Source organism: Erpetoichthys calabaricus, chromosome 2 (genome assembly GCF_900747795.2).
Source record: "Erpetoichthys calabaricus chromosome 2, fErpCal1.3, whole genome shotgun sequence".
In the NCBI taxonomy this organism is placed as follows: Eukaryota; Metazoa; Chordata; class Cladistia; order Polypteriformes; family Polypteridae; genus Erpetoichthys; species Erpetoichthys calabaricus.
The window spans coordinates 75,335,714-75,359,801 of NC_041395.2; the positions used below are offsets into that span (position 1 = coordinate 75,335,714).

General features: G+C 39.2%; 1 protein-coding gene across 1 annotated transcript in view; it reads left to right on the top strand.

The window, feature by feature from the left end:
* LOC114645984 (polypeptide N-acetylgalactosaminyltransferase 18) overlaps nt 1-24,088 on the top strand; it is a 771,561-nt gene that overhangs the window by 372,664 nt on the left and 374,809 nt on the right. Inside the window, exon 2 of the mRNA XM_028793932.2 lies at nt 22,936-23,128. Coding sequence (XP_028649765.1) covers nt 22,936-23,128 — 193 coding nt within the window. The remainder of the gene's footprint in view (nt 1-22,935; nt 23,129-24,088) is intronic.

Genomic DNA, 24,088 nt, shown 5'->3' on the forward strand with positions numbered 1-24,088 from the left:
ATTTTGTGGCTGATCTGCTGTCGCTCCTAGACACTTCTAGTTCACCATGATAGCACTTAGAGTTAACCAAGGCAGAGCTAGCAGAGCATAAATTGCACATTCTAACTTGTGGCAATGGTGCCACACTTAAAGTCAGCCAGGTTTCCTATATCTAGTATTGACATTTGGAATATAATCCTACATATTAAATCTGGAAAAAAAGAAAAATACAAATGCATCATAGCTCTAGCAATATGGAAGTGTCACAGTGAAAGAGCAAAAAATATTTTTTTTCTTCATATTCAGCTTTTTTTTAGGTTAACTACACCGCACTGAGTAAATGAATGCTTTGTATCATCTGATGAATAAAATTCCTTGTGTGTCTCATATGTAACTTGTTGCAGTGCTGAAATGATAAAAGCTCAGAACTGAGAAACTTGAGATATTTGATGTTATGCTTGGCTAAGCAACGTAAGACTCATTACCTCGTACTTACAAAACTAGCCATTCAGGGGAGCCAATCCATCTGTATTCATGCTTCCAGGTAATATGAGCTTACGTTTAAGTATATGTTTTTAAAAAAAGGAGGAACAAAAGAAAGTTTTCTAAGCAATGGTTGTTTCTTTCTTAATTATGCTGAATAGAACTACCACAAACAAGAAAAAGAGCGACTCTTTTTTCTTAGGAGACGTGCACCTTCATTATGGGTAGTGACGTCCAGTACAACTGCTGTGACTGCGATGTTCATTGTGAATTTCTATGCTTTGGTGTGCTGGACCGGTACCATCTCTTCAGTAGAAGTCCACTGAATCCACAAACTGATTAAGAAGGCTGTCTCAGTTACTTTTGAGCCATGATGAAGTCATGATGAATTCCAACAAGACACAACTCACATATTAGATAGAGCGCTGATAGAGCAAATGAACAGCAGCAAACTCACCAACCATTCTATTTAAATTTTATTTATAAAATGCATCCATTAAATGTTACAATTCTCTCCATGCCCCTGATTAGCCTAAATGAAGACTGGCAGATCAAAGTAAAGCTAAATAGACAAGAAGACGGGCAAGACCAAACCTGAATCAAGATCAAGAACCGGATAAGAGAATATTCAGAAACAAATAAGCCACAACTAAACCAAAATTCAAAGCCAGAAAATAAGTCTTTTCCCCAAAAACATTTTAAATTACTCCTTATCACCACAAAAGTCTTTATTTTATTTTTACCTTTTGATTGATGTATAACACTTGGATATTCCTTATACAGAATACTTACTGAGATTTTTTCGAATATTTTTTGTGACAGTTTATGAAACACCACACACATGATTTCACACCAGATTAAAAGTCAACCGTAAATTTGATTACTAGGAGTGTGAAATTGACACCCATCAGTTGCAAACAAGGTATTGTTGTGTCGGTGTGTGGCTCAGTTCACTTGTATGATACGGCAAAAGATTTTTAAACAATTTCTCGGCCTGATACCAGGCCGCTCAGGGTGTAAGAGGAAGCTAACACTGGAAAAGGCATTCAAATATCAGACCATCTCCTGCATATATACACTTAATTTAATAAGCATGTACTGTATTCCATCATTTCATTTGGATTATTAACTATAACATATGTCAAATTAAAAATGCCTGTAACAGAATGCAATCCTGACTCATGCCTATTTATCTATAAATACATATTGTTCTATTCCCCAAATGCAAAAAGCACTCAGCAGCCAATTCCTTTGTGATGTATCCCCTTGTGTTTCAAAGCATCAGTTTAGCCCCTGCATAATAAAAACCTTCTGTTGTACCACCCTTGATGACTTCCCCCGTCTAGCCTAACAGTGGCTACCTGGTCTCTTTCAGCTCCTCCCATGTTGTTGGGCCTTCATTTTATCTGCTGTTCCCTTTTTGACAGGCATCCCATAAGTTGTACAAGGACAGATAATCCTGTTAGGTTCAGTCAGGGAGAGTTTGTCTAATTTACCTCTCGTTCCCTCCCCTCTGCTACAATAATGCCATGTTTGACAAAGGAAAAAGCAACAATAATTGTATGAGTGGGTCTACGGTGATTCTGACAGGGGTGTTTTAAGCTATTGACGATATTAAGTGTACTGTACTGAACGTACATACATAAATAAATATACATGCTTTACATTATGTGACACATTATAATTACACAAGGAACAAGTGCGCTACTTTCAGTGGCCACCCCACCTGTTGGAAATTAATGATAGACATGTTAATTTTACCGTTAGAAGACATTGTGAGCAGAAAGCAAAATAATTCTTTTTTTTCAGTTAAAGGCTGTGTATTTATTTACAAGAGAAACTATAAAATATGGTCAATGGGAGAAAGAAGCATTTTAAATGAAAATTTCTGTTGTGTTCTATTGTGCTGAGGTAATATGAGAGCACTTCACTAATGGTCAAAATCGAGAGAGCTGCAGAAGTTAACATCTGTCCACTTTCTGAACCCACTCATTCTGGTTCAGGATGGCAGTGCCCTGGAATCTGGCCTGACACCATTAGGTGCAATGCGGAAATGAACCCTGGATGAGGTGAGACACACACACAGGCACCCACATGCACCTCAGAACAATCCTGTATAGAGCTTCCATTGTTCCAAGCTACACACCTTTAAAGTGTCTGAGTAAAGCAGAGTACCAGGAGAAGCGTTTCTAGATGTGTTGAGAACATGCAGAATTCACAAACAGGAGGTAACAAAATAAACCCAAAAAGACCTGCACAAACTTCATAACTGGGTGAACACTTAGAAAATGCAGTGTAACATAGAAAAAGTGCAAAGTGCTACACGTGGGCTACAGAAACCTCAATTATAAATACAAGACGGGAGAAACCGTCCTACAGGAAGCAAACTCTGAAAAGGATTTAGTTGGGTTTATGTTGGCACAAAGTTTTCACCTTCTAAGTAATGTGCAGAACCTATTAAAAAAAATTAGGTTATATCATAAAAACAGTTGAATATAAATCAAAGGACATTATGCTCAGACTGTATAATGAACTAGTGAGAACACATCCAGAGTATTGTGTGCAGTGCTGGTCACCGCACTACAAGAAATACACAGCAGCACTTGAAGCCGCGCAGAGGAAAGCAACCAAATACACCCCAGAATTAAGGACGTGTCCTACTCTGACAGAGAATTAAACCTGTTTCGTCTCGAGCAGACGAGACTGCATGGGGACCTAATCCAGCTCTTCAAAATCCTCAAAGGCACTAATAAAGCAGATACAGCAGAATTATTTCATTTTAATGGTGAATCACAGGACACCAGTGGAAATTAAAGGGAAGAGCTTACAGGACAAAAGCCAGGAAGCACTTCATTATACAAAGAGTTGCGTGAATCTAGAACAGACTATCGAGACACGTTATTGAAGCAGAAGATTTGACATCCTTGAAGAAGTACCTGGATGAGATATTGGGACAGCTTAGCTATTAGCTAAACGAACGAGCCTGATGGACTGAATGGTCTCCTCTCGTTTGTCAAATTTCTTGTGTTCTTATGTTAGTTCACACAGACAATGAACTGAGTCAGGATTCAGACTAGGTCTCCAAGGCCTGTGAAGCACTGGCGCTAATTACTGTTCCATTCTGCTGATTAGCTAATTAGCTAACTTCGTAATAGTAATTTATAGAATAATAAACATGTACAATATACTAAAGGCCAGGTGAAAATACAACAATGACTTTTTATTCATTCATAGTTTTACTTAACTAATACAGTATATTCCAATGTTTAAGGCAAGTCTAAATCATAATATTCTTATATAATACGCTACCATGGCTGTCCGTTTGTCTGTCCAGGATTTTAAATCACCTGTAGCTCGCAAACCGTTTGACCTATAGACCTGAAATTTGGTACACGTATACTACATGACATCGACTATCCACTTTCAGGGTAATGATTGACCTCCAAGGTTATTCCTCTTTTTATTTTTATTTTATTTTACTGTAGAATTAACTCTTGGCAGTGGGCAGCAGGGTGGATGTGCAGCACATGCATACAGGCGCTGTTCTCATACCCTACCACCTTTGCCATCACTTCCTCTACTTTTTCATATCTTACATCATTCTTGAGGCAGATTGAAGACTTAAGTGCCAGCTTAAGTGAAAAATTAAGGAAAACATACTAAGTAATTGCAACACAAACACTGACTTAATCAGTTTTAATGCGAAAAGATGCTGACGAAAGAACAGAAGAAGCGGGCCGCTAGGGTGGAGAAAAGAAGAGCTGCTCAGGAAGAAACAAGCGTTTCAACCTCTGAGCAAACGAATACTAAATGTACAAAAGAAGAGTATGAAAACTATGAATGCTCAAGTCAGTGTGCCATTACTGGTGTAAAGATAACTATCAGGATCATGAAGAATCAGTCATGTGCAGGCCAAAAATCCATCACTGGACCCACTCACACACACACTTACATTAAGGCCAGTGTGAAATTTTCAGTTAGCCTTTGAGATTGTGGAAGAAAAATGTATGGAGAAAGACAGCGATTGCCTATAGACTGCACATGGAGAATAACCAGACAAGGTTTCAAACCCAGGCTCCTAGACCTGGAGGGCAGCAGTGCTCCATTCTATCTGAACAGCAATGGTGATAGGCACATTTTAAAAGTGCTATAACTATGAACCTATAATAGTGATTCACCATTTTGTTCACAGCTGACCAGTTCTATAGTTCACAAATATGTTGGAATTGTGCTTTTGCATAGTGGTTAGGAAGCACCATCACCTCATGGATCCTGCATCCCAGATTCGAGACTGGCACCTGTTTATTGTCTCCACATTCTTCTCATATCTGCCATATCTGTGCAGGTTCTTCTTCTCATATTAGTGTTAATGGCACTGTTCACAAGAGTGGTCTCTGAGGTGGAGTGACACCCTGTACAGAATTGTTTTCTTTCTTGAAGCCAGTGCTGCTACTCAGATATTCTCCAGATCTCCGTGATCCTGAATTAGACTGAGCATGTCTGAGAATCGAATGATGTCAAGTTACTTATATAATGTAAGGTGTTACAAAGATAGAAATCCCATCAGGGACTGGCTTTGTACCAGTATTCTTATTTGGTAGTGAGGATTTTTTCCGATTCAGATTGTATTTAATTTAATTGCCAAAAGGATTGAGATTCTGAATGTTCTGGACACCACACTCCTAAGTGTAATTTTGCACGGTAAACTGCACATTCTTTAAAAGTGTATCTCTAAGTACACAAATAATAATATTTATATCCTCCATGCTCTCATTTTCCTTAACAATAGTAATCCAAAGCAAAGCAACATTATGGGCTCAACAGTGCTTGCTTGATTTAATATCACGGCTGAAGTCACTTAGCCCATACCACAGTTGGTTGGCATTGTAGTTCTGCTATGAAGCGCAGATTCAGCTGGTGCAGAAAATGCGCTGATTTGGTACCATTCAAAACTAGAGGGATTTAGGCCTCCAAAAGCTACTGTGTTTTGCTGAAAGTTCAGAATGAACAACACTCAAAGGCCTTTCTCGCCACACTGCCTAGGGACCTGCAAGGAGACTATGCGTCCTGACTGCATGGCACGTGGGATTCTTCTGTTGTCAGTTGCCGGTTTGGATGGGATCACTGTTTCAGCTTCATTGCAGATGTTTTACACACTTATTTCTCACTCTCAAAAACCTGGTTTACTTTTTTTTTATTCATTTTATTTATTTAGTAGAAAAGGGAAAATAGTGGGATTTCGTTTTGCATTTGGGGTTGTGAACTTGAACCCCGGACACAGACAGACACGGACACCAAATGTCCAAAACAGACACTATTTATTTTCTTTTCTTCTTAGCACAACACACAGTGCTCAAATCACCACAATAAACCCAGCCCACAGTCCTTTCTTCTCTCTATTCTTTCCTTCTGCCTCTTCCAGTCGCAAGCTCCGTCCTCTGCCTCCCGACTACGGCTCCCTGAATGGAGTGAGGCGGCCCCGGAAATGCTCCAGGTGCTTCCCGATTAACCTCTGGCAGCACTTCCGGGTGTGGAGGGAGTGATGCCTGTGAATCCAGCTCCTCATCAGGCAGCACTTCCAGGTGTGGAGGAAATACTGCAGATCTTGTTTCCGGAGCTGTCCAGGTGCCCCCTGGCGGTGTCCACGGACCCTAACAAGTTTGAGCTTCAGAGGTCCCAATGCAACCCAGAGGGGCTGCGCTCTCATGTCCCGGGGTATAAGTTGCCCTCCTCCTGGTTCTCTGCTCCTCCAGGTCTCCCGGTAGGGCACAATCCCCGGCCATCCATCACAGTGTCTAAAACTTGTCTTATTGTACAGGCATTGAGCAAAACTGTGGAATTATTCACAGGAGAGAGTGAAGTAACTGTAAGCATCATTTAGAAGGAGATTCAAGAAAAGCATGGCTTAAAATAAAAAAATTAAAAAACTTCTGGCATGGGAAAAAAGGACACAGGCTTCCTTTAACCTGTGGCAATAATCTAAGGCTAAGTCTAATTAGCATGTCCTTGTCAAAGAGTTTCCTGTAATTGCCTCGGAGTGAAGCATTATTCTACTGAGGCTCCATCTTTTGACTTCCTAACAACAGAAATTGTACACTAAGTGCCACTAATGATGAGTAGAAATATTTTGCTCCCGAGATTCTTCCTCAGTAACAAAGACTGGAAATGGCATACATCATCAGCCTGGTCTTACACCATACTGGGAAAAATACGAGATTGCTTTGAACAATTACAGGGATCTCTAAAACGAAAACAGTATTTATAGGCAGAAGAGGAAAACAATGAAAATTACTAAAGCTCTGTTAAACACACCTGATTTATTGTGATACAAAGTGGGTGAAGCACCTGGATGGCAAAGTTAGAGTAACAAAGAAATGAAATGCAAGACCTTTATATTTGGTTTTGGAGATAAAAAGGCACTCAGTTAGAGAAAGCATGTCCTTTGTTTTATTGTTGTAATGATGGCCCTAGATCTTACTGTGTAAAATGATGTTTATATGAGTATACTCTTTGCTCAGCCTACCCTGGGGATCCTTTCACATAAAATTGCTTTGCCCTTTTGCTTTTATTTAATTAATGCATTCAACTGTAAAATCATTCAATTGATAGAGGTTGATGTGGTGGAGCTGTGGCTAGCCACTTCTAACATTCTTGGGCCTAATCCTGGTCCTATCACTGTTAGCATTAGGTTTGCACCCAGCCTTCGATTGCTCCATCTCTATGTTATCTGATTTCTTTACACATCCCAGAAATGTTCTGCTTAGATAAGTCAGTGACTACAAATGTGTATGCAACTGGTCCTTGCAGTGTTTGTTCCAGGCTTGCTCTCTGTGACACAGCATTAGACTTGGCAGGTTAAGAAAATAATGAAGTATTAGTGCCTATCCTGATCCGACTGGGAACAAAGCTGGATTAAACAATGGGATGGAGTTTCATGGCATCACAAAGCAAACTAATGCACACATCCACATTCACACCGAGCCAGTTAACCAAATTGTCACGTATTCACACTTGGGACAATTAAGAGTCACCACTCCAACTGCTATGTATGTCTTTCAGGATGTGAAAAGAAAACGGGAGTATCCAGAGTAAAACTATGCAGACACGGGTGTACTCACAAACTCCACGTTGGCAGTGTCCAGGCCAGGATTCACACCCACCATCATAAACCTTAAGTAATTTACTGGGATCGATAATCAAATTCAACTTAAATAATGCAGGGGGAGTTTCAGTGCAGGAGGATGCAAGATGTCAAATAGAAAGACACAACAAAGAATCCACAGGAGTTACACATTCAAAGACAATCCTTGTTTGATGCATAAAAGCCCAAAAGAAAAAGTCATTCAGTAATGTTCACATTGAATGCTGATCAAGAAATATTGAATGCTTATATTACAACAGGGGGGGAGCAACGTTGGTCCTGGAGGGACGCAGTGGCGGCAGGTTTTTGTTCCAAGCTGATTTCTTAATGAGAAGTCGATTCTTGCTGATGAAGCACTTATTGCTCAAGTGACATTTTTCTGCTTCATTTTAGTCATCCTGCTAGTTGAGATTTCCCATCATAATTGCTTATTTTAGAGTTATTTTACTGAATTTAATGGGTTCTTATTAGCAATAAGATGCGAAAGACAAGGGAAAACCATCAATTTTCCACCCAACTTGTTTCCAGGTACACCTGTCTGTATTCATGCACTGTTTGGTTTAATAAAATACTTGAAAGGAAACTGAAGGAAAGAAACTGTTTTACGCTACTTTGGATGATATCCTTAGGAAGGCAAAAAATCTACAATATAAGAACGACCTGACATAGCAGAATTAAAACACTAACAAGCCATATAATTAAATAAGATCTGTTATTGGTAAGAATTGTTTTCTAATTAAGCAACTGGGCTGAAACGAAAACCTGTAGCCACTGTGGCCCTTCAGGACCGACACTGCTCACCCCTGCATTACAATAATGAAGAATGCAGGGGGTTGGCGAGGATTCTGGGGGCTCTGAAACACAAGGGGTTAATGACTGTGTATTTTCCTTAAGCTGCCTGTGCTTCAGTTGTATAATAATATTGATTTTGAAATAACTAACATGTATAAAAGAATCATTTGATTTAAAAGTAATGATTATTAAAATGGATAGATCAATAAGTATCACTACCAATATATGGGTTGTGGACGCTAGAGGCGCTGCTGACTCGTGAAACCCACCAGACAGACGTCCAAGACACACTTGTAAAAAGCACAAAGAAGAATCTTAAATAATTTTTTTAATAAGTGCATAAAGCACCACACACTCCACAATTCTCCAATAATCAATACTAAATCAGTCCTCCACTCCCAGCAGCTTAGTCACCCAAACTCCCAACTCCGGCTCTCCCTGCTGGTCTTCACCAGTCCTTTAAATAGTCCATAACCCAGAAGTGTTTCTCCCAGGTTCAAGGCCACATCATCCTTCCTCAAGTAGCCCGGATTCGTGATTCAGAAGTACTTCTGGGTTGTCGTAGCAGTAGTAGTCCCCAGGTTCTTTGTGAGCATCCCCTGGTGGCACCCACGGCACCCAACAGGGCTGAGGAAACAGACTCCACATCCCAGGATGCTTTGAGGGAATCCGGGGAACCGTTGCCGTCCAGGGGAGCTGCCACCTAGCGTTCTGGGGGAAGCAGTGTCCTGAAAAGGCTGCCTTCTTCCATTCTTTTATTTCACTGGACTGAACTGCCGGCTGTCCATCACAGGGTATTTTTAGTTCAATTATGGAGGAGTTCTTCCAGACAGACTTGAAGTGGAGAAGGACAAGCAAACGGTGATTGTATTCACTACACTTTTGGCACACAGACTTATTCTATTAAATTGGAAGAGTCCTAACTCTCCTCTGATAAATCAGTGGGAAACCGATGTTTTATATTATTTGAAATTGGAAAAAATCAAATTCTCAGTTAGAGGATCTGTACAAATTTTTTTCAAAACCTGGCAGGATCTAATCAATATTATTTTAGAATAAGAGAAATAACTATTACCGCATTTAATTTCCTTCTCCATTTCTTATTTACCTATATATTTATTTCTCCCTTTCTTTTGTTTATTGTTGCCTTATTAAAAAGCCCTAAGCAATTCTCCTTTGGCTAAGCTCTCCTTCACAGGGGTGGGGTTTGATTTGTCTTCAATTTTGTTTGGTTATAAATTGATCTATTTGTATGGAATCATTAATAAAAATTAATAAATTAAAAAAAAAAAAAAAGCAATTACGGAGGAGTCTATAAATCAGCATATCTTTTATTGATACTGAAGCCTTTTACTTCCCTCCATCCCTCCAGTACTGACTCTAATTAATGCACTCACCATTGTCAAAGGGACTTAGTCTTTTTCAGCAGTAGGATCATGGCAGCTGGTGAAAAAAATTTGGGCGGGGTGCAGTTTTTGTGGGGACAAACTGAAGCGGCACTTCTTTATAGTGCCTTTCACATCTATCTATCTATCTGCTGGGTTCGCTTCCCAGGTCCTCCCTGCATGGAGTTTGCATGTTCTCCCTGTGTCTGCGTGGGTTTCCTCCAGGTGCTCCAGTTTCCTCTCACAGTCCAAAGACATGCAGGTTAGGTGCATTGCCGAACCTAAATTGTCCCTAGTGTGTGTGTATGTGTGTGTTTGTGTGTGTGCCCTGCGGTGGGCTGGCGCCCTGCCCGGGGATTTGTTCCTGCCTTGCGCCCTGTGCTGGCTGTGGTTGGCTCCAGCAGACCCCCGTGATCCTGTGTTAGGATATAGTGGGTTGGACAATGACTGACTGACTGACTATCTGGTCATTCCGCATGTTCTTGTTGTCCTCATGATAGTGACAATGCACATCTTAGCCTGTCCAGTACCAGACCCATAGGACATATCCAGGCTAAAATGTATTATACCCTTTCCACCACACTTCCTAATGTGATGCCAGCTTTCCCATTTCCGCTGTGCTCCAAAACTTCAGTCCATGACATTCATAGTTCCCTTATTCTGCCCATAACTTGTCCTTTAGATGTACAAAGGAAAAGGTGTGCCTGCCACCCAAATTTTATACTACACCTATCTCTAATTTGCCCAGTCCTCTGCCAACTTGCCCAGTTCCCCATTCTACCAAAACCCACACCATAATGTCCACAGCTCCACCTCCATAAATGTGCACTTCAGTCTGTCCTATAACACATCCCTAGCATAAGTCCAATCCAAATCTTATTCTGCCTCTGCTAATGGAGTACCCAGTCCTTGGCCATTTCCACTGTATTCCATAAATCCACATCATACAATCACTAGTCCTCTGATGTTTCTCAAGTCTTGCATCCCACTTTATCATTTACCACACCCACAGAGTCATTCCCACCCTAATTTTATTCTACACTTGCTGCCAGTCTGCCCAGTCGTATGCAAGTTTGCCAGAGAACAAATTGCTCTTACGGCACATCACTGGTTGAAAAACAGTGGTCTAGGTGACTATGGCTACTTTCATGCCGCTTGCATTTTTCAGGAAGATGCTTTATGTCTCATACCACCATCACTGTTCACATTGCTTCGACCCTTTGAAATAGCAAACAGGGAATGCAAAAAAAAGGCATTACTTACACCACAGCCAGTTAGACAAAAATGAAAAAACGCTGCATATAAGCTTGTCCTCGATTACTTGCTTGCTAAGTCAGGTCAGTCCAGTCCAAGCTTTTTTATCTTCTTTTTATACTTCAAGTGAAAGATTTACGAAGGAGTGTTTCATTAAAGAAATAACCAATTTTTCTTTGATTTCTGAAGTTCCTCTTGAAGTTGCCATTTCCCCAAAGGCACACTCGCTCATCTAGTTACATTAATGGCAGGTGTGAACTGTGAACGATTGATGTGAACATGAAATAGTGTGTTGATGATTGTCCAATCACTTTAGATTTAAAAACCAAAAGCAATACTAATTCGTTGACAATAAATATGGGAGTGTCCAGGATGCAGAGAGCTGTTTCCCCAGAAAAATCAGAAAGCAGCCAATTAAAGGACAGCCTCAGGTCACCTGCTTGCCAAAAGATCAAAGACATACTCACACTCTCATTTGGCCGACGTCCTTCACTCAGGAAATGTAGTTATTCACATGGAAATGAAACAAATACAAGTCGGAAACGATTTTTAATGGATGTTCACATGTGCTGACACCAGGCATGTTGTGTAAATAAACACATTTATTTTATCATTATATTGCTTTACCTAATTAAATTAAGTAGAGTTTTTAAAATATTTTTTTGGGGGAGGGTCATATTTGTTCATTTCTTTTTTGAGAATTTTGGTTGCCAAAAATACTATAGAACAGGGGTCTCCAACACCAGTCCTGGGGCCTCATGTATAACGCCGTGCGTAGAACTTACACTATAACATGGCGTAAGCACAAAAGCGGGAATGTGCGTACGCACAGAAAAATCCAGATACAGGAATCTGTACGTACGAAAACTTCCACGTTCTTCTGCTACATAAATCCCGATCAGCATGAAAAGTAACGCATGTGCACGCGCCTTTTGTCCCGCCCCAACTCCTCCCAGAATTACGCCTTTTTGAATATGCAAATCAATATAAATAGCCCTTAAGCTCAGCCTTCTGTGAAAAGACAATGGGAAAAGCACGGGGGAAAATATAAGAATTTCAGCAAATACCAAGTGGAGGCAAAGAAAAACGTACAATTTGTTGGTTTAAACAGTGGTATAATCAACAAAAGGAAGTTGATCGAGTGACATAGTGTCGGAGAAACTCGAAAGCTCAAGTTCACAAAGTGCACAGTGCCTGAAATAAAAAAGATGTTGTCACATATCAAAGTCGCAGTGAAAAGGCGAGTCGTAGCCCACCGTCTGAGTGTCATATGAAAGCTTATTAGGGTACAGAGAAAAAAAATAGGCACACAGTGGAAAAAAGCACGAAATGTCAACTTTAATCACATAATTTCCACTTTAATCACGTAGTTTATTTTGTCATTAAAGTAGAACATTATAAACTTCATCTTAAAATACAGTAATCCCTCCTCCATCGCGGGGGTTGCGTTCCAGAACCCCCCGCGAAATAAGAAAATCCGCGAAGTAGAAACCATATGTTTATATGGTTATTTTTATATTGTCATGCTTGGGTCACAGATTTGCGCAGAAACACAGGAGGTTGTAGAGAGACAGGAACGTTATTCAAACACTGCAAACAAACATTTGTCTCTTTTTCAAAAGTTTAAACTGTGCTCCATGACAAGACAGAGATGACAGTTCTGTCTCACAATTAAAAGAATGCAAACATACCTTCCTTTTCAAAGGAGTGCGCGTCAGGAGCACTGAATGTCAGAAAGTGAGAGAAAACCAAACAAATCAATAGGGATGTTTGGCTTTTAAGTATGCGAAGCACCGCCGGTACAAAGCTGTTGAAGGCGGCAGCTCACACCCCCTCCGTCAGGAGCAGACAGAGAGAGAGAGAGAGAGAGAGACAGAGGAAAACAAACAGTCAAAAATCAATACGTGCCCTTTGAGCTTTTAAGTATGCGAAGCACCGTGCAGCATGTCGCTTCACGAAGCAGCTGCACACAGAAGGTAGCAACTCTTTCAGCATTTTTAGACGAGTGTCTGTATCGTCTAGGTGTGCGAACAGCCCCCCTGCTCACACCCCCTACGTCAGGATCAGAGAAAGTCAGCGCAAGAGAGAGAGAGAGAGAGAGAGAAACAAAAGTAAGTTGGGTAGCTTCTCAGCCATCTGCCAATAGCGTCCCTTGTATGAAATCAACTGGGCAAACCAACTGAGGAAGCATGAACCAGAAATTAAAAGACCCATTGTCCTCAGAAATCAGCGAACCAGCAAAAAATCCGCGATATATATTTAAATATGCTTACAAATAAAATCCGCGATAGAGTGAAGCCGCGAAAGGCGAAGCGTGATATAGCGAGGGATCACTGTAGTTTATTTTACTAGTTTCTCAAATCCCATCGTAACTAAAGTTGCACATATATGCTTTGTTCTGTGTTTGATCTTCTATGTGCTCTATGTGTGTGAATCACTACGTGCTTCTATTCTTTCTCTTTCTCCAACAGGACACAGAATCCATTACATTCGTGATATTACAACTCTGAATAATTAAAATACTGAGATGTATACATGATATCTTTTTCATGATGATAGAAATGAAATCATGTTATTAAACATGGGAACACAGTGGCGCAGTGATTGTTCATATCTCACGCAAGAGGCTTGCTGCACCATGCGCAACCTTCGATGAAATAATTTATTACAGAAGTACTGTCTCTTTCAAACGTACTAACCTCCAATTCCTGTCCTTACTTTTCTTTCTCCAAATACCCAATCGCCACACAATCAGCTCTGTAATAGACGTTAAGTCATCTGTAAGCTTAGAACGCCGATTCTTTAAAACGTTTAAGGGATATTGAAATATCTTCGTAGTACATGTTTAATTATTTTATCCGTCTATCCTTCCAGTGTCATGTCAGCACCAGCAAAAATACAACGCAAGGCAGGAGCAATCCGTGAACTAGCTAGCGCTGTGGCACCGTATCCTCACATGTTTAATTATTAACGATACAGATTATTTAAATAAAGTTAAAGTTTTATCTGTATACTATAATCAACATATTTTGCTGCATTTCATCTTAAAAATGATATCGTCATCATACGCGCTTTATAAAGTGGCGCAGGTTGTGCAATTTTATAACTGTAGTGCAAGTTTACAGTGGGGTAATTGTACTTATAAGTACAAACAGTTCTACAAGGAGCACTTGATTGAGTGCATTTATAGTTCTTGGGATGAAACTGTTTCTGAACCGCGAGTTCCGTACAGGAAAGGCTTTGAACCGTTTTGTGGCTGAGGCAGCGTCTGCTTCATGCTGTATACCGATAATTCTCTTTTCGATCAGCTGCTGCTGTGATTCCCCACTCAGATACAGCGATATAAATACTCCGAGTGGTGCAGTGAGAGTAACAACGCTAAAGCAGTTATGATATTTGGAATACTAGGGCTATTCCCTGGACCATTATATTGCTGCAGGTTAATTACAATCAGATGCATTACACTAATAAACAATATGCAGTTAATTTCAGTGTATTTGATAAAGCCGCGTCAGGAATGTGGGTCTAAGAAAGAAAGGGTGACCACACAGGAACAGTAGCACTGCTTTAACGCTAGGTGCCGCCAGTCTGCAAAACCGAGCAGAGAAATTGCGTACGCCAGGGTATGAGGTACCGTGGAAATGTGCGTGACTTTATGCCAAGGTTAGGTTTTATACATCGCGATTTGAGCGTGGAAACATTCGTACGCAAGATTTCTGTGCGTACGCACCGTTTATACATGAGGCCTCTGGAGAGCTACTGTGGCTGCATGTTTTCATTCCAAGTCTTTTCTTAATTAGTGACCAGTTTTTGCTGCTAATTAACTATTTCCCTTTATTTTAATTGACTTTTTTTGAGACTCTGACCACTGAATTGATTCTTTTTTCCTTAAACGGCACCTATACATAAATTTGATGTGAAGTGAGCCAACAGATGACCAACTTAGTTGAGGCCTCAAACTCCAACCAACTTCACTTGATTCAGTTTCTTAATTTGAAGCCAATTCTCGTTGCTAATTAAACCCGTTATTTAATTCCATGGTGTACATTCTGCCATGGCAGACATTTCCAAAACTGCTGATTTTCTTTTTTAATAGCGCTGACAAAATGTTTTGTGGACCTGAGCAGATCAACATTACTGAGGCCTTCACCTTTCTTTATTTTCAGTTATTGTGTGATGGACACAGGTTGTTGTTTATGTGTTGGTACATTTTGTGTGTTAATATTGTTTGGTTGCTAATTAAGGAAAAAAAAATAATTAAGGGGCCTGAGTCTTAAGTTGTGCATCAATTAAAATGAAGGCAAAGAGTTAATTAGCAGCCAAATCTGGTCACTAATTAAGAAAAGGATTAGAATGAAATCCTGCAGCCACAGTAGCTCACCAGGACTGGAGTTGGAGACCCCTGCTATAGAATTAAAAGTAATGATTCTCCAGTTAACTTAACAATGAGGTCAGCTCTGTATCATGTACGTTTATTCTTGATTTCTTTTCCACTGTATAAAGATTTTGCTTCTGTAACAAGATTTAAATTATATTTAATTATTTCAGCCTTAACAATGCAGTATTTGTTTAAATGTCCTGTAAACTGGCATCCCTTCGGCATAGGTGCCTCCCTACTACCAGATACTGTAAGCTTACCTTGACTTCCTGTCATTCTGCAATGAAAGAAGTGCTTTCAGATAATGGTTAATGAGAATGGCTGTTGACTTGATATTCTCTATAAATTAAAGATCAGTTCAAAGACAACATGATGGGAAATACGATGAGGTCACACTGCTGATTTTTCAAATAACATAAGTGTACCTTGTATTTTCACTTCTTGTTTTAAATATTTGATGCCAGAATTATAGCTGTATGTATACATCAGAATTTCCCAGACACATACATTTTTCTCCTTGGGGGTAAAAAATGGATGATTAATGTTTTCATCATTTTTATGAAAGATATCTAAAAAAGTTAATCAAAGCCTGATGCATTCTACTGTTGTTGTAAAAGAAATCATTGATATGACAAATGAGAAGTCCTCAATGAGTTGACTTTAACATGTACAAGAGCTATTTGTTAATATCAGTGACAGCACTCATATACAAGATGACTTTGATTTATTCCAGAAGTTTTAAATAATCTGTCATTTACGTTGTGATAACTTAATTAAAAATTCTAAAACCTTGCTCGATCCAAGTCAGGGTTCTCAGTAATGTTGGGGACAAGGCAGGAGTGCCAGTCCATTAAGGGGCAGTCCAGTCCAATACTCACACACATGTCGACACTCACACAAGGCAAATTTAGAAATTTGGGAAACCTAAACTGCATGCCTTTCAGATGACCTTGGCATACAGAAGATCCATACCATACCATTTCCTAAGCCCTCTTAGTGACACGTGGCTGGAGCCTATTCCAGCAAGCATAAGATGCAAGGAAGGAACAATTCCCGTAATACGGTGCCAGTCCATTACAGGGTAAAAACACACACACAGGACAATTTAGCATCACCAATCTACTTAACCTGCATGACTTTGGACTGTAGGAGGAAACCTGACCTCCTGGAAGAAACCCATGCAGGGAGGTCCTGGGAAGTGAACTTCGGTCTTCTTACTACACAGGTGCGAGGGAGAAGAACTATCACTGTGCCACCATACAGAATTTCCTTTATGTTGTATCTGTTGTATGATTTGGACTGTTGCATTATAAATGCTAGCCACTGGGTAAAATCTGCTAAAATTAGATGATAATGTCCTTTTGTGTTATTACAGCTAATTTCTATCTCTAGTGATGTCTGAAAGGAAAATCCAAATTTGTGTTCAATGCGGACTCCCATCCAGGAGTAACACTGTGCAGCTTTTCTTCATCAGTAAAAAGGCACTAACATGTGTCACTTGCGTTCGACTTTAACATTTATTAATTTTGATATGCAACACTGATCGGTAACTTAGGTCTCCCATGTCTGATGCTGTGTGTGCTCTTGTGTACATAAGTATGAATAAATCATTGACATACATAATGTAATTATGTGAAGCTTTGTGGATGACTCTTTACATAATCGTATAGTCAAAACTACAGACATAATCTCATACAGTGATGATTTTAAAAAAAAAAAACAAATATACTTAAACATTCTTAAGGACTGTCTATGGAAGGCTAACTTCATTTTACTTTATACCCAGAGGAACCGCACAAGAGGCCTAAGCCTCAGAGTCAAAGATAACAGACTGCCAGTCATAATTCACAATTCATGTCATGGTCTTCTTAAATTCAATCTAAAATTGGTGAGTAATATAATCTCCCTACTAATCTCTTTGATAACAACATTCTCTTTGAAAGTGTGAATGCACATCTCATAATGGATATCTTTTTGATAGTTTTATTGCAAAAAAATTGTGTATAGAAGTCTGCAGTTTGAATAGAAAGTAAACTTAACGGTCTGTTCATTGTGAAGAGCTTTGTGACAGTCTCTGTGTAGAGTTAAAAAATCTGTTTTCTTCAAACTACTTTTTTATTTAGGAGTGGTTGGGTTTTCAAAAGTATGGGGTCTATCAAGGCCCAAAGGTTTAGAGAGGGGGCAGAGGGTGGGCCTATGCTGCCCCTACACTGTATCTCAGTGTCAAGAATGACACTGCTAACAACACCAAATGTGACATCAAATCAAATCAAAGTGTGTTTGTCACAACCAAATTATATATACGGTAAAATATGTAGATACTGTAAAGGCACCAGAGCAATGGGGAGGTCCTGGTGAGCCGGTAGGAAGCCATCACAGAAGGTGACTGCCCACAACAGCATGAAGCCGTGTCAGATTTACAGGATACCCAGAGGTGTATGCAAGAGGACATCACAGTGTGCTATGAATTTTTTGTCCTTCAGCAATATAATTCTGCCCCTTCCTCAAAAGTGATTCAGAGCTTAAAGGCTTATCCATGCCATTGCCAAAGTTAGTGTAGTACATTGGAATTTAACTTGGTATAAGGCTTTCTGTTATGGAGGACAAAAGTACAGGATTTGGAGTAACAGAAAAGACTAGGAGGGCTGGTACTTGTATAATACTTTGGGAGGTGAGAAATTGCTAAACCATGTTGGGGAAAATTATTTTCATAAGTTTAACATCTTGGGTTCTTAGGCTCACAAGGCCTTATAAATATATTAAACAAGAAACTATTGTCCTAAAGGATGCAGCTGTCCTGAACGTATACTTGAAAGAGAGCCATACGATTGCCAGGAATGCGCTTTATGCTGACTTTTGTGGATCTGCTTTAAAGCTTGCTAGGGCTTCTCTAGAATTACTTTAAGTCTATCCACCATGTATACATCTCATTATTAAGGTTTAGATCATCCTGCTTTACCTTTTAAGAATATGTGCTTGCCAAAGATTTACATTCTATCAGCTATATCCTAAAAAGATCTTATACATTCATATTTAGAAAAACATTGTGTGAACAAAGAATTGTTAGCACATCTGTGATTATAGAGCAGGATTAACTTCTTGCATGATATGCTTCTTAGATGCCCCTGTTAAATAAAAGTCTCTTATATATTTGCTGGAGTCCTGAGAGCCTTTGTATACTATTGATGTAGTGAACTGGGAATCAAGAGGAAGTCAGAAATGAAATACATATACTTAAACCCAATGAGAAATTTTGGTTTAGTTTATTTTCTGTTTGCTTTGATAAATGCAAAATTACAAATCACACTTTCTATAACTATCTGTGAACTTGTTTGGCATTGCTCTAGGTAAGGAGAGGCACTAGTAGGCTTTTTTCCATTATACACCCATCAGCCCACAAGATTAAAACCACCAGCTTAATATTGTGTGAGTCCTCCTTGGGCCACCAAAACAGCTCTGACGCCACCTCTGACGGTGTCCTGTGGTATCAGGCACCAAGACAATAGCAGCAGGTCCTTTAAGTACTGAAAGTTGCAAGGTGGGACCTCCATAGATCAGACTTGTTTTTCCAGCACATTCTACAGATGCTCAATCAGATTGAGCTCTGGAGGCCAAGCCAACACCTTAAACTCTTTGTCATGTTCCTCAAACCATTCTTGAGCAAGCACATTAACCTCCTGAAAGAAGACATTGCCATCAAAGAATACAATTGCAAAGAAGTAAGGAGTCTACAACAATCTTTAGGTAGGTGGTATATGTCAATGTAACATCCACATGAATGCCAGGACCCAAGGTTCCCCAGCAGAACTTTGCTCAGAGCATCACACTGCCTCCACTGGCTTGCCTTCTTTCCATAGTGCATCCTGCTGCCATCTCTTCCTCAGGTAAATAATGCTGTCCACATGCTCTAAAAGAACACGTGATTCACCAGACCAGGACATCTTCTTCAGTTCTGATGCTCAAATGCCCATTGTAGGAGCTTTCAGTGGTGGACTGGGGTCAACATGGGCACCCTGACCATTCTGCACCTATGTATCCCTCCCATTCACAGCAAACTGCGTTGCACTGTGTGTTCTGACACATTTTTTAAGTTTTTCAACAATTTGTTCTACTGTAGCTTTTTTGTTGGGTCAGGCCAGACAGGCCCCATCCATTAATGAACCTTGGACGCCATGAACCTTTGCCGGTTTACTAGTTATTTTTTCTTGGGCTACTTTGGTAGGTACTAACCACTGTATAGCAAGCACAACCCACAAGACCTATTGTGGAGATACTCTGACCCAGTTGTCAAGTGTGGTAGAAATTTAACATCTAATTAAAGAAAGAAACATCCTCTAACAGGACAATTCAGTAATCAGACAGGAGAAAAGCTGTTCATTGTATCTTTTAATTACTCTTCAGCAAAATGCCTTGGATGGAGCATTCTTCAAAAACAGTCTGTTACAGCATGGTCAGAATGGTCAGAGAAACAAACAATAGAGGTTCATTTTAATAACTGTTGAATTTCCATACAGTGTCAATCAATGCATACATTTGACTCTGGTTGGTTCATTGGTTTACACCCAAATGATTAATATAATAATAGTATATTATATTATATAGTGGTGCTTCTTATACCTTTTGAGATGAGCTACCACCCTTGAAATTTTTGTGCATATAACCACTGTCCATTTTCATTGTTTATAGGACATCTGTTCATTTCTTAGTCATCGCTTAGTCATCCTTCAGTGAATTTTGTATATTACAACAACCTTTCTTCTGGTACATTCTTTAATTGACCATCTTAGTATTTTTCCTAAACCATTTCTTATATTTCAGTGTACATTTTGTTGTTCACTTGACCTTTATCTGGTTTCCTGGTGTGCCTGAACAGGTTTCTGACATTTCTTAAGCGTTTATGCTATTTCTTTAAGATGAGTGCTATGTTACCCTAAAATTATTCTTCCACACAAGCCATCACAGTCTGGTCCTTGTCAAAGTCACTCAGGGGTACATTTCCCGAAAATAGCAGAGAAATAGTCACCTGAAAGGATGTAAAGCAAAAATATTTTTTTAACCCAAAAATGTGTTAATAGTAGCTGAGGTCTGTGCCGAGTCATTGCCATGGCGCACGAGCCATCCTCTATGTTCAAACTCTTCCAAAATGTTTCCTTTGTTTGAATCTTCAGCAATTTAATAAATTGTTTAATTGTCTAATCTCTGTGTGTAACTTCATAATTAACAGTATTAGGAAAATTTAGAAAACTGAAAGGTCAATGTTCTTGTATTTCTCTGAAATTATGTTTTTATTTTGTTATTTTGTAAACCAGGTGATGCCTGTAGAGACAACTGTGGTTTTGTCAATGCTTTCTTGAGCCAAAGTGCCTGTCGTAAACATGCACTTTTGAAGATGTCTATAATCTTATATTCATTAATGAGTGCTCACTTAACCAGTCTGTAATGAACAACATTAAGACATGAAGTAAGTTATTTACTGAAACTACATGAATAATCCTACATATAAAGTTGTCAAGTCACTGGTCCATACCTAATTACAACTATAATGGTTACACCACCAAATAAAATATGCCTGGCATCACACATCTCTTTAAAAAAATTCAATTAGGGATTCAGTGAATTTCCATCCATCCATCCATCCATTATCCAACCCACTATATCCTAACTACAGGGTCACGGGGGTCTGCTGGAGCCAATTTCAGTGAATTGTCTTTTAGTTTTTCCCTAATGTCTTTTCATGAGGAACTCTTCACAGTGATAAAGTAGTTTGAAGGAGTGTTCTTTCCAGATAAGATGCTTCTTGTGCATTTTACTTTCATTCAGATAAAGTATATCATTACAGAAGGTGAGATTTATTATCCAATGATGAGATTATATTATATTAAATGCTTGCTAGACAGATCTTTGTCCAGCACTCAGATTTATGTTCACACCAATAGTCACTTTGTAAATGAGGGTTGTAGGTTTTTTCAAAGACTGTAAATTGATTGCTATGGGGTATGGCAGTCATATATTTCTTTTCCTGTAAATTTCTATGCATATATTTTAAATTAATTATTTACCCTTCTAACTGGCAGAAAGAGACATGTTATGGCCAAAGCCTGGTACAAGTAGAGGACATCTTCCACTGTGTATGCTGACTTTATGGTGTGCTAAATAGCTGACCCCAAATCCAACTAAATGACTGAGGGGAACCTGCTAATAACTAAAGGGGGAATTTTTTCATTCAGAAATGTATTTTTATTAATAATTAATAACATTTAATAATACATTCCTGCAGTGAATCGTTGTCCTCAGTGGCCCACCAACTCCAGTCTAAATTGAAAACTCGGTAGAAGGGTCTTTTTAAGACTGTGGTCAAGATCAGTTATGGATAACCCTCCAAACGTACATTTGAGTTACCCAGTGGCCAATCAAAACTCTTAAGGTGCTTTTGAAGAGAACTCTCAAGCTGTTCCAGATGTTCTTGCATGTTGTCCACACCACAGAGTTGCACTGGGGAGTATCAGGCTGGCTTTGCTCCCCAATAGCTCCATGGGTTTGGCACACACTATCCTCCAGTGGTTATGCGAAAGTTAACATGACTCATCACATGACCTCTGGTCCTCAAAGAAAGGTGATTCATGCACCTATTTTTCACTGAATTCATCTGAAAGGTTCTCTTTAAATTCATGCAATGCACTCTGTACTGTGGATACTCTCTGGTATGGTAATGGGCCACAGTGTTAGCAAGCTGCTCAATGGCTCTCTATTTAGACTGACTTCTCACTTTGGTATGTGTGGCAGTATCCTGCCGTCTCATTATACAGTATCTCATACATCTTCAATAAAATGGCTTCTGGTTTTTGTTTGACGCTAAGCTGAGGTTGCAAATCTTGTTGTTTTTCATGGCGTAATTATGAAATGAACACGACTGGTCTGCAGTAAAGACCATATCATACATCAGTTTGCGCAGTTAGCTTTCAATGTTTGACACACATCTGATTGCTCTGTGCAGTGTGCTTCGTGTACAGCAGATGTTACTACTTTTTTTCTTTCTGTCAGCCATGACACATGCCCACTCTAATGCTCTTTTCCTATCAGCCATGGCACACTACTATGCCACTGTTTGCTGTTAGAAGGATTTAGGTAGCCTGGGTTTTTTTTTTTTTACTACAGGAGCATGTGTCACATCATAAGCTCTCAACTAAGGCCAAGATCAAGGTTCAATGCCCAGTGGTTTGCAGGTTTTTGTGTGACAGACAGACAACCAATTGCATTGATTTAATGTATGACATGACATTCTGAAGTCATGTCGGACCCGGGAGTGCCCATTGCTGGTTAATATTGGTGTTGCTACCCTCAGATCTTTGACAGCTTTCTGATGTAAAGGATTTAATAAAAATACTTAATTCTGTAGAAAATGAAGGCAAATCCTTTTTGTTTTAGTGCGTTAAAAAAGATAGAAACTACATTTTTTCACTAATTCACTCAATAACTGTGCCTTGTTTTTCTAAATTATGTTTTCTTCTCCATTATTTTTGCAGAGGTGCCACAGAAGACAGACGAGAAAGCCATAGAGTCCTTTTCTGATTCCTCCTTATTTAAACACTGGGGACAAGACCTTAGTCCAGAGAACAGAAGAATTGCACTGAAGAAATTCCAGTACTATGGCTATAATGCTTTTCTTAGTGACAGATTGCCTTTGGGCAGAACGATACCCGATTTCAGACCTGAGGGGTAAGTAACACAGATTCTGCAGCTGTTTAATTTTCCCAAATTTTAGAATTTATTCATTTTCGACATTTTAAGCATTTTATTTATTTTAAATATATGGTTACAAAAAAAAATCACATTTTGTTTAAGTACCGTAAATAAATTTATTTCTATATAAAGTAATCTATCCTTGCACAATTTATGCTTCAATACTGATAACCGATCATATAGATTATTTTATTTTCCTGTTGTTTGTTTGTGTATTTTATGTACACAAATTGCATCCAGGTTTCTGTACAAAATGATAACTGAAATGAGTACAAACTACTTAAATTAGATACAATTTTTTAATATTTTTTTACTTTTGCCATTTATTGTCATCAGGAACAAATCAAATCGCAAAGTACTATACAGCATTGTCCTGATGTTTAACAGTTGTTTAGGAAACACGGAGCACTGTAGCCGTGGATATCCGAGTTCTGGATCTTGCTTTCAGGCTTCTTGATTGAACACTTAGTGTCTGTGATTATTGGCTCAGCGGTCAAATGAGGGGCAGGCTGCAGTTCAGACAAACTCGTTTTTTCATTTTAGCTGTAATGTGAGCATTTGGTTTTGCTGAATAACAGCTGAATACTTTTATTTTGTTGTTGGCATTTACAGTAAGAAAAGGCCAAATTTTCCTCAACACACCAGATAGTGTTAGGCAAGCAGTCTTGTATTAGTGGCCTATACAACAGTTAATCTATTAAATGTGGGTTTACTTAGCTTTTAAACATGTTACAGATAAAGCAGCACTTAATATGAAATTTAAACTTTTGCAAGTATTGCCAAATGAGAATAAACTACTCCAAAAAAATGTGTTTCCCCACCAACTGACAAGAATGCCTGAAGTCTGATTAATACAACATTTAAAATTCTTCATGTATACAGTCTAATACAGGGGTCCCCAACTCCAGTCCTGGAGGGTCCTAGTGGCTGCAGGTT